This window comes from Linepithema humile, chromosome 1 (assembly GCF_040581485.1).
Source record: "Linepithema humile isolate Giens D197 chromosome 1, Lhum_UNIL_v1.0, whole genome shotgun sequence".
Lineage (NCBI taxonomy): Eukaryota > Metazoa > Arthropoda > Insecta > Hymenoptera > Formicidae > Linepithema > Linepithema humile.
In genome coordinates, this window is record NC_090128.1 from 14,216,941 (window position 1) to 14,227,683 (window position 10,743).

General features: G+C 29.9%; 2 protein-coding genes across 5 annotated transcripts; one reads left to right on the forward strand and one right to left on the reverse strand.

The window, feature by feature from the left end:
• The first annotated feature begins 2,767 nt into the window (after window positions 1-2,767).
• Window positions 2,768-4,986, forward strand: LOC136997237 (uncharacterized). Of its 2 annotated transcripts, XM_067347743.1 has the most exons (6): window positions 2,768-2,931; window positions 3,161-3,214; window positions 3,308-3,394; window positions 3,496-3,749; window positions 3,940-4,051; window positions 4,178-4,986. In XM_067347743.1, exons 1-6 carry the CDS (start codon window positions 2,826-2,828, stop codon window positions 4,258-4,260), a joined length of 696 nt encoding a protein of 231 aa, XP_067203844.1. In that variant the 5' UTR covers window positions 2,768-2,825; the 3' UTR covers window positions 4,261-4,986. The 2 variants fall into 2 exon arrangements, with proteins under 2 accessions (XP_067203844.1, XP_067203845.1); XM_067347744.1 differs by lacking the exon at window positions 3,161-3,214.
• LOC136997235 (putative nuclease HARBI1) lies at window positions 4,838-8,809 on the reverse strand. 3 transcript variants are annotated; one of them, XM_067347738.1, is made up of 5 exons: window positions 8,713-8,809; window positions 8,312-8,507; window positions 6,644-6,790; window positions 5,644-5,911; window positions 4,838-5,522 (listed from the first exon to the last, which is right to left on the reverse strand). In XM_067347738.1, exons 2-5 carry the CDS (start codon window positions 8,503-8,505, stop codon window positions 4,995-4,997), a joined length of 1,137 nt encoding a protein of 378 aa, XP_067203839.1. In that variant the 5' UTR covers window positions 8,506-8,507; window positions 8,713-8,809; the 3' UTR covers window positions 4,838-4,994. The 3 variants fall into 3 exon arrangements, with proteins under 3 accessions (XP_067203839.1, XP_067203840.1, XP_067203841.1); XM_067347740.1 differs by having other exon boundaries at window positions 5,338-5,479; XM_067347739.1 differs by lacking the exon at window positions 8,713-8,809 and having other exon boundaries at window positions 6,644-6,737; window positions 8,312-8,487.
• Window positions 8,810-10,743: the final 1,934 nt, after the last annotated feature.

A 10,743-nucleotide genomic window follows, 5' to 3' on the forward strand; every position in this document is an offset into this window, starting at 1 on the left:
TTGCTTGTATGTTTTTGGTACCAAATTAATCTACAGACTCTGTGCTATTGAAATATATAAGAAATTAAATTGGTTGCTCGTTTTAAAGTATCGAGAAGCGACACTTTGTCGTTGCGGACCGGTACGGCGCGGATGAAAAACGCTATAATTAGTTGAAATAATTTGTTCTTCGTATGTTTCTGGTCTCACGTTAATCTACGAACAATATAATAATCAAAAAAATTAAGAAACTGAATTTGTTGCTCGTTTTAAAGTATCGAGAAGCGACACTTTGTCGTCGCGGATTGATACGGCGCGGATTAAAAACGTTATAATTAGTTGAAATAATTTGTTCTTCGTATGTTTCTGGTCTCAAATTAATTTATGAACAATATACTATTCAAAAAAATAAGAAACTGAATTTGTTGCTCGTTTTAAAGTATCGAGAAGCGACACTTTGTCGTCGCGGATTGATACGGCGCGGATTAAAAACGTTATAATTAGTTGAAATAATTTGTTCTTCGTATGTTTCTGGTCTCAAATAAATTTATGAACAATATACAATTCAAAAAAATAAGAAACTGAATTTGTTGCTCGTTTTAAAGTATCGAGAAGCGACACTGTCGTCGCGGATTGATACGGCGCGGATTAAAAACGTTATAATTAGTTGAAATAATTTGTTGCTCGTATGTGTTTGGTACCAAATTAATTTACAGACTCTGTACTATCGAAATATATAAGAAATTGAATTTGTTGCTCGTTTTAAAGTATCGAAAAGCGACACTGTCGTCGCGGATTGATATGGCGCGGATTAAAAACGTTATAATTAGTTGAAATAATTTGTTGCTCGTATGTTTTTGGTACCAAATTAATCTACAGACTTTGTACTATCGAAATATATTAGAAATTGAATTTGTTGCTCGTTTTAAAGTATCGAGAAGCGACATTTTGTCGTCGCGGACTGGTACGGCGCGGATTAATAACGTCATAATTAGTTAAAAAAATTTGTTGCTCGTATGTTTTTCGTACCAAATTTATCTACAGACTTTGTACTATCGAAATATATAAGGAATTAAATCTGTTGCTCGTTTTAAAGTATCGAGAAGCGACACTGTCGTCGCGGATTAAAAACGTTATAATTAGTTGAAATAAATTGTTGCTCGTATGTTTTTGGTACCAAATTAATCTACAGACTCTGTACTATCGAAAAATATAAGAAATTGAATTTGTTGCTCGTTTTAAAGTATCGAGAAGCGACACTGACGTCGTGGATTGATATGGCGCGGATTAAAAACGTTATAATTAGTTGAAATAATTTGTTCTTCGTATGTTTCTGGTCTCAAGTTAATTTATGAACAATATACTATTCAAAAAAATAAGAAACTGAATTTGTTGCTCGTCTTAAAGTATCGAGAAGCGACACTTTGTCGTCGCGGATTGATACGGCGCGGATTAAAATCGTTATAATTAGTTGAAATAATTTGTTCTTCGTATGTTTCTGGTCTCAAAATAATTTATGAACAATATACTATTCAAAAAAATAAGAAACTGAATTTGTTGCTCGTTTTAAAGTATCGATAAGCGACATTTTGTCGTCGCGGACTGGTACGGCGCGGATTAATAACGTTATAATTAATTAAAAAAATTTGTTGCTCGTATGTTTTTGGTACCAAATTTATCTACAGACTTTGTACTATCGAAATATATAAGAAATTGAATTTGTTGCTCGTTTTAAAGTATCGAGAAACGACACTGTCGTCGCGGATTGATACGGCGCGAATTAAAAACGTTATAATCAGTTGAAATAATTTGTTCTTCGTATGTTTCTGGTCTCAAATAAATTTATGAACAATATACAATTCAAAAAAATAAGAAACTGAATTTGTTGCTCGTTTTAAAGTATCGAGAAGCGACACTTTGTCGTCGCGGATTGATACGGCGCGGATTAAAAACGTTATAATTAATTGAAATAATTTGTTGCTTGTATGTTTTTGGTACCAAATTTATCTACAGACTTTGTACTATCGAAATATATAAGAAATTGAATTTGTTGCTCGTTTTAAAGTATCGAGAAACGACACTGTCGTCGCGGATTTATACGGCGCGAATTAAAAACGTTATAATTAGTTGAAATAATTTGTTGCTTGTATGTTTTTGGTACCAAATTAATCTACAGACTCTGTACTATTGAAATATATAAGAAATTGAATTTGTTGCTCGTTTTAAAGTATCGAGAAGCGACACTTTGTCATTGCGGACCGGTACGGCGTGGATTAAAAACGCTATAATTAGTTGAAATATTTTGTTCTTTGTATGTTTCTGGTCTCAAGTTAATCTACGAACAATACATTATTCAAAAAAATAAGAAACTGAATTTGTTGCTCGTCTTAAAGTATCGAGAAGCGACACTTTGTCGTCGCGGATTGATACGGCGCGGATTAAAAACGTTATAATTAGTTGAAATAATTTGTTTTTCGTATGTTTCTGGTCTCAAATTAATTTATGAACAATATACAATTCAAAAAAATAAGAAACTGAATTTGTTGCTCGTTTTAAAGTATCGAGAAGCGACACTTTGTCGTCGCGGATTGATACGGCGCGGATTAAAAACGTTATAATTAATTGAAATAATTTGTTGCTCGTATGTTTTTGGTACCAAATTTATCTACAGTCTTTGGGTGTGTTCCGATATACACTGTCAGTACTGGTAGTACTGAAAAATTGTTCCATTATTAGCATGCAGTGTGCCGCGACAGCATCTAGTTCTATTAATGACGTCATAGATAGTAGCCATATTGCCACTGCAACTGCTGCAGCTCATGAGGTGAGGCAGTTACAGTGCCAATATGGCTGCAATGACGAACAATGTGCAAGTGCATCTATTTGACGCAGAAACTAAAAAATCATACTATTTACACTTAACTGAAGAAGACGCACATAAAGCGAAAAATGGTGAGTAAAATTTACATTACAAAATTATATTCTTAACATTATATTGTAAAATTGACTTACATAGTATGTTATAACCTCACTTGTAGTGTACATATTTTAATTACTTATAATTTCTTATAGCAAAAAAAATTAATAATATTGTAACATTATTTACGTACATATTTTAATATATTCTGTAATGTATAAGAAGATGGTATCTTATTTTTTTATAAAATTACGTGTTTTACAGATATAAACTTTGCATCAGTGTTATTGAAATATGCGAAAGAAAATGATAATTCTGGTATATAATATTCTATACTATATAACATAACTTATATTAATGTGAATTTTATATAAATCTTTTATTGTGTCAAAAATATAATTCTATTAACAGAAACACCGAGCACAAGCAGTATAGGAGGAACAAATAGTTCTACATCAGATATATCAGATTTTGGAGATACAAAATCTAATAATGAAGGTATTTAATAAGAATCTAATAATGAAGATATTTACATCTCATATAAATTATATATATATTAACATATATATATTATATATTATTTTGCTTATGTATTACAGATGTTTATTTATGGAATAAAAAAGAAACTTTATTATTAAGTTTATATAAAGAACATGAAGAAATGTTTACCTCGGGAAAAACAAAGCAAAATTTATGTTGGAAGCGAATAGCAACAGAAATGGCACAAAAAGGTTGCAATATATCTGGAAAAAAATGTTGTACAAAGTTTCAAACTTTAAAACGAACCTACAAACAAATAAAGGATCACAATAATAAATCAGGGAATTCCAGGAAAACGTGGGAATATCTTGATGTATGTTGTATATTATAAAATCTTGTGTATGCACAATGCTAAAAATTGCTTTGAAAATGAATAAATAACAAATTAACAAATCACGTTTGAACAATTTAACCAATTTCTAGCATCATAGGCACAAGGCTTTAGATTGTGTGTGATACTTATATTTTTATATAAATATACATATAGATATATATACTTACAGGCTATGGATGAACTATGTGGAACAAAACCGTGGATTGAACCAATATCAACTGCTTCATCTGATCAAAATAATCAACCTGCAGAATTATTAGGTCCTATGAAGAAACATAAAGGTATGTATATTTTTAATTAGTACGTCTATATCATAATTACTTAGTTTATGTTAAAAAAAATATAACTTAATTTTAAATTAAATTAATAAAATAAATTATTTAATTTGTGTATTGATATACTTACAGATAAAATACATGTATTCCACATCAAAAAATGTATTGTTGGAGTACAGAAAACTTCGTGCAGAAAAAAGAGACGCGCAACATAAAGAAAAAATGGACTTGTTAAAGGATATTAAAAACTTAATCCAAGACACAATGCAAAAGGAATAACATTGCTCGAACTGAACGTTGCTTAAAAGACTGAAAGTTATTAAAAAAGTTCCTATATATAGTGCAATTTTTATAAGATATATGTATTCTAGTGTGCAAACGTTACGTTCTATTTCATTTTTTCTATACAAATTTTTATTTTTATTTATATTGAAATTGCATATACTTAGAAGACTTAGTGTATACAAAGCGTTTTTTTTTTTTAACTATCTGTGATTAGCCAAAGATCTGTTAAATGTTATTGTTTTATTAATTTAGTTTAAAAATAAGTTTTATTTAAGATTTTTCTCATGTAAGTTAAGTAACTAACTATAGCATAGCTATACCAATTTGAAGTATACATATGTTTACTTTTTTTGATCTGATAATCAATATTTAATATAAAATATTAATTTTGTTACTATTAAACGCACAGTGTGATAAAGATAACCGTTTTTAGTTAAGAAATACTTAAATATTATTAATAGCATAGGATTATAATAACTGTGAAAGTGTTCAACAATAATCAACACATTGTATTATTTTTTAATCAAAGTTTAATGCTAAAATAAAAAATGTCATACAATATAAGTGTTACACGTAATACATTTCTGAAACGTCTGTAACAAAATGTTTAACAAAAGTTCAACTTTTAATAAATAAAAGTAGTTGGAAAATGCAAATATTTATATTATCTCTCATTCAACATATATGTTAACGCATTTCTTTTTTCAACGCCTCTTTCTTTATCTAAAACAGTAATTTCATTGTCATTTGCAATCTCTGGAATATTGTTTCTTTCAATAATTATGACATCATCTATAAGATCATTGTTTAAAATACAAATATTGTGCAGCACACAACAAGTAATGATATATTGTGGTATAAGATCTGTCCGTTTCATGTATAATTTATCTAAAAGACTACGAAAACGTCCTTTCAACAAACCAATGGCTCTTTCAATCATTACACGAGCCGAACTCAGGCGTGTATTATAATTTATTTGTGCTGCAGTCAAATGGCCATTGTTTCTGTACGGCACCAGTACATGTTTTTGCAGTGTATATGCAGCATCACCTATTAGATGACTATCGTGTGGAAAGTAGTTTTCTGTACACATAGATTGGATGCCACTTAGTCGAAATACGCGCATATCATGCACAGAACCAGGTTGTCCTGCGTAGCAATGAATAAACTTTAAGGTGAAATCACATATAATCTGCAATAAATATCTGTATTACAACACTTTTGAGCATTTATCAATCTTTCTCTTTCAAAGCTTAACCATAGAATTATAATTATTCATATTATTAATTACACTAATTATACGTTTTACTTACTTGTAATTGTATTGAATAGTAACCTTTCCGATTTATGTAGCTTTCTGCATGTTTCTTTGGTTTATGTATATGTATGTGTGTACCGTCTATGGCACCAATTACTTTAGGAAACTTGTGTTTATTTTGAACATCCATCCATGTATATTCTGCTTCTTCTACGTTTGGCCATTTAATAAATTGAGGTGCTAGAGAATAAATTGCTGCGCAGACTCTTCTGTTAGCACGCCAAGCAGTTGCTCGTCCAATGTCGAATCGGTCACAAACTGATCTGTTAAATACAGAATATATATGTACAGTATATAAACATAGTATTAATAGTAGTATAAATATAATATTTATTTCACATAAATATTTTTTTAAGTTATATACAACTAAATATGTATTCACGTATATACAAATATAAATATAAACATATATAAATAAATAAATATATATATATATATATATATATATATATATATATATATATATATATACAGGGTGTCTGGCAATAATCGCCCCACCGGTCATATACAGGTAGAGGAGGTCAAATCGAGTAGAAAAGTCCTTTACCATTTTTTAATTTTCATAATAAGTACTGAGTAATTAACGAAAAAAGATCGGCGAATCCGCGCGAGTAAAGCGCGCGCGGTGAGAAGGACGTTCCACTGCTACGCGATCACTAGGACACAAGGCTCTAGCGTTACGCGCCGCTCGTATGTTGCCATTGTCATTTGTAGAGCGTTCCTCCCAACGCTTCATCGCGCGCCTAGTGATCGCATAGCAGTGGGATGTCCTTCTCGCTGCGCGCGCTTTACTTGCACGGATTCACCAATCTTTTTTCGTTAATTACTTAGTACTTATTACAAAAATCAAAAAATGGTAAAGGACTTTTCTACTCGATTTGACCTCCTCTACCTGTATATGACCGGTGGGGCAATTATTGCCAGACACCCTGTATATATATATATATATATATAAATTAAAGAAATATGCAGAAAGCTACATAAATCGAAATTACCTATATGAGTCAGGTGTTGCCATTGTCCACAGTGCTACTAATAATTGTACGTCCGGAGATATTGTGCACTGTCCGTATCTATTAGACTGTTTTTCTAAATTGGGTTTTATTAAATTTAATACATATGTGAATACTGCACGCGACATCCTGTAATTAAAGGTTAATTAATTTTAAATAAAATAAAATTTTCTTTAAGTATTCAAATTCTTTAAAAATTCAAGATAGTAAGATTGCCCGAGTCAAAATTTAGCACCTATATTGAACCTTAATCTTTTATTTTGAGGTAGGCATAAGAGAGTCAAAGTAGATGTTATGCATTGTATCGTATGTATATAATAGCACCTACTTTGGCGCTACAATATGTCCGAAATTTCCTTTTTTACTGCTAAAGCTTCAAAGTAGGGTTTAGTTAAAACCCTCCGTTGACCCGCTTTAGACCCTGAAAATATATAGATTCCTTTTTGCCAGCACTACTTTTATGATATTATCAAGAAATTCTAATGATTGCAAATGTTCACAATAAAGAAAAATACTAACTATAATTTTGATTAACGATAATTTTTAATAGCATACAATTTAAAAATATCATTAATCAATACCATTTAGTTGAATTTTATTATCTTTTGAAAATTTGTAATTATTAGAAATTTCTTGATAATATCAAAATATAATATCAAAATTCAACTATTGAGTATTAATTTCTAATATTTTTAAAAATTCTATGTTATTAAAAATTATCATCAATTAAAATTATATAGTTTGTAATTTTTTTTATTATTGTGAAGATTTTTGCAATCATTAGAATTTCTTGATAATATCATAAAACTAGTGCTGAAAATCCATATACCTTTGTGATTATATTAAAAATATTAAATTAAGATATTAAATATAAAATAAGATACTAAAAACATTACATAATATTTATTGAATTAAATATTATTTATTAAGTATATGTAATACATATAGTTAAGAGTATATTATTAAGTATAGTTAACATGCGTTAAAACAAGTTCAGACAAAAATATTTATACAGAAAAAGGTCCAAATTAAGACTGAAACGTTTGATAATATTGTATCACTTAATAAAGCAATAATCAAAATACAACCACATTATGCATATTGCTCGTATAGTTTTTCATTCTTATTTGAATTTTAACAAGTACATCTAAAATAGTTAACATTTAATAAAAAAATTAATTTAAAAAAATTTTTTTGCGCTGAATCTTTTTCAGATATTATATCACTATTTTGAAGAAGGAAACGGAAAGGTATCAATATTAATAAAAGTTGGAAATGCAACGAATTAAATATTTTTCTTTATGATTAAACATTATAATAACTTTTATAGGTCGACTTTATCTAGTATATATATATATACTAGATAAAAGTTCGAGGTTTAATGGAGGAGTTCTCGCAGTAATACAATCTATTTTGTGAGACTCTATAGGTTTAAAGTAGTATTTCAACATCAAATTATAGGAGATCAAGTTTTAAAAGAGGAGTTCTAGGTTCTAATTCCGTAAAAATAGGTTCATATAGGCTGTATGAGCATTAAAAGAGACGCTAAATTTCGACTCGGGTGCTCTCATACTTTGAATAATAAATATTTTTACTTTTAATGTATTATACATAAAGCTACACGATATATTTTATTTTCACTTATCTTACCGAAAGTGACTCTTAAATTCCATATCTGAATATTCATTCACTGTATTCATGTAATTTTTTACACGAGGTCGAATTTGAATTGGCAATGATGGCAATTTTTCTTCTTCTTCTTCGGAAAAACTATCGCTGCTGCTTTCATTCAAAATCTCTAATGCTATTAAGCATATTGACAACTTACGTTGTTTGTCCATCATGTCTATAACAATTATATTTATTATATTAATTATTAGGGTTATCATATGACCTTCATGAAATCACTTATAAAATACTAACTTTTTTCCATTTCTTATATATACTAAGTGAATATATACTAACATGATAAACAATACACGTTTTGATCATGTCAAACGTTAACTCTAAATAATTATCATTATTCGTTAATAATTGCGCGTTAACCTTACCTTAGATAATGACACTTGTTTTTATTCACAGTCCACTGCATACTGTTCCGAAATGTTACGGCATACTGTTACTGGCAGTACTAAAGTAATTTCGGAACGGCCGCGGCAGTGGACTATCATGACGTCATGTTGGTAGCACCGGCAGTAAAAAGGAAACACACCCTTTGTACTATCGAAATATATAAGAAATTGAATTTGTTGCTCGTTTTAAAGTATCGAGAAGCGACACTGTCGTCGCGGATTGATACGGCGCGGATTAAAAACGTTATAATTAGTTGAAATAATTTGTTGCTCGTATGTGTTTGGTACCAAATTAATTTACAGACTCTGTACTATCGAAATATATAAGAAATTGAATTTGTTGCTCGTTTTAAAGTATAGAAAAGCGACACTGTCGTCGCGGATTGATATGGCGCGGATTAAAAACGTTATAATTAGTTGAAATAATTTGTTGCTCGTATGTTTTTGGTACCAAATTAATCTACAGACTTTGTACTATCGAAATATATAAGAAATTGAATTTGTTGCTCGTTTTAAAGTATCGAGAAGCGACATTTTGTCGTCGCGGACTGGTACGGCGCGGAATAATAACGTTATAATTAGTTAAAAAAATTTGTTGCTCGTATGTTTTTGGTACCAAATTTATCTGCAGACTTTGTACTATCGAAATATATAAGAAATTGAATTTGTTGCTCGTTTTAAAGTATCGAGAAGCGACACTGTCGTCGCGGATTAAAAACGTTATAATTAGTTGAAATAAATTGTTGCTCGTATGTTTTTGGTACCAAATTAATCTACAGACTCTGTACTATCGAAAAATATAAGAAATTGAATTTGTTGCTCGTTTTAAAGTATCGAGAAGCGACACTGACGTCGTGGATTGATATGGCGCGGATTAAAAACGTTATAATTAGTTGAAATAATTTGTTCTTCGTATGTTTCTGGTCTCAAGTTAATTTATGAACAATATACTATTCAAAAAAATAAGAAACTGAATTTGTTGCTCGTCTTAAAGTATCGAGAAGCGACACTTTGTCGTCGCGGATTGATACGGCGCGGATTAAAATCGTTATAATTAGTTGAAATAATTTGTTCTTCGTATGTTTCTGGTCTCAAAATAATTTATGAACAATATACTATTCAAAAAAATAAGAAACTGAATTTGTTGCTCGTTTTAAAGTATCGATAAGCGACATTTTGTCGTCGCGGACTGGTACGGCGCGGATTAATAACGTTATAATTAATTAAAAAAATTTGTTGCTTGTATGTTTTTGGTACCAAATTTATCTACAGACTTTGTACTATCGAAATATATAAGAAATTGAATTTGTTGCTCGTTTTAAAGTATCGAGAAACGACACTGTCGTCGCGGATTGATACGGCGCGAATTAAAAACGTTATAATCAGTTGAAATAATTTGTTCTTCGTATGTTTCTGGTCTCAAATAAATTTATGAACAATATACAATTCAAAAAAATAAGAAACTGAATTTGTTGCTCGTTTTAAAGTATCGAGAAGCGACACTTTGTCGTCGCGGATTGATACGGCGCGGATTAAAAACGTTATAATTAATTGAAATAATTTGTTGCTTGTATGTTTTTGGTACCAAATTTATCTACAGACTTTGTACTATCGAAATATATAAGAAATTGAATTTGTTGCTCGTTTTAAAGTATCGAGAAACGACACTGTCGTCGCGGATTTATACGGCGCGAATTAAAAACGTTATAATTAGTTGAAATAATTTGTTGCTTGTATGTTTTTGGTACCAAATTAATCTACAGACTCTGTACTATTGAAATATATAAGAAATTGAATTTGTTGCTCGTTTTAAAGTATCGAGAAGCGACACTTTGTCATTGCGGACCGGTACGGCGTGGATTAAAAACGCTATAATTAGTTGAAATAATTTGTTCTTTGTATGTTTCTGGTCTCAAGTTAATCTACGAACAATACATTATTCAAAAAAATAAGAAACTGAATTTGTTGCTCGTCTTAAAGTATCGAGAAGCGACACTTTGTCGTCGCGGA

Coding starts and splice junctions, on each gene's coding strand:
- LOC136997235 (XM_067347738.1), bottom strand. CDS start 8,505: ATGATGGACAAACAACGTAAGTTGTCAATATGCTTAATAGCATTAGAG. Junction 6,791..8,311: donor GAATTTAAGAGTCACTTTCG/GTAAGATAAGTG, acceptor CTTTAATTACAG/GATGTCGCGTGCAGTATTCA. Junction 5,523..5,643: donor ACTATTCAATACAATTACAA/GTAAGTAAAACG, acceptor TATTTATTGCAG/ATTATATGTGATTTCACCTT.
- LOC136997237 (XM_067347743.1), top strand. CDS start 2,826: ATGGCTGCAATGACGAACAATGTGCAAGTGCATCTATTTGACGCAGAA. Junction 2,932..3,160: donor CGCACATAAAGCGAAAAATG/GTGAGTAAAATT, acceptor CGTGTTTTACAG/ATATAAACTTTGCATCAGTG. Junction 4,052..4,177: donor TCCTATGAAGAAACATAAAG/GTATGTATATTT, acceptor ATATACTTACAG/ATAAAATACATGTATTCCAC.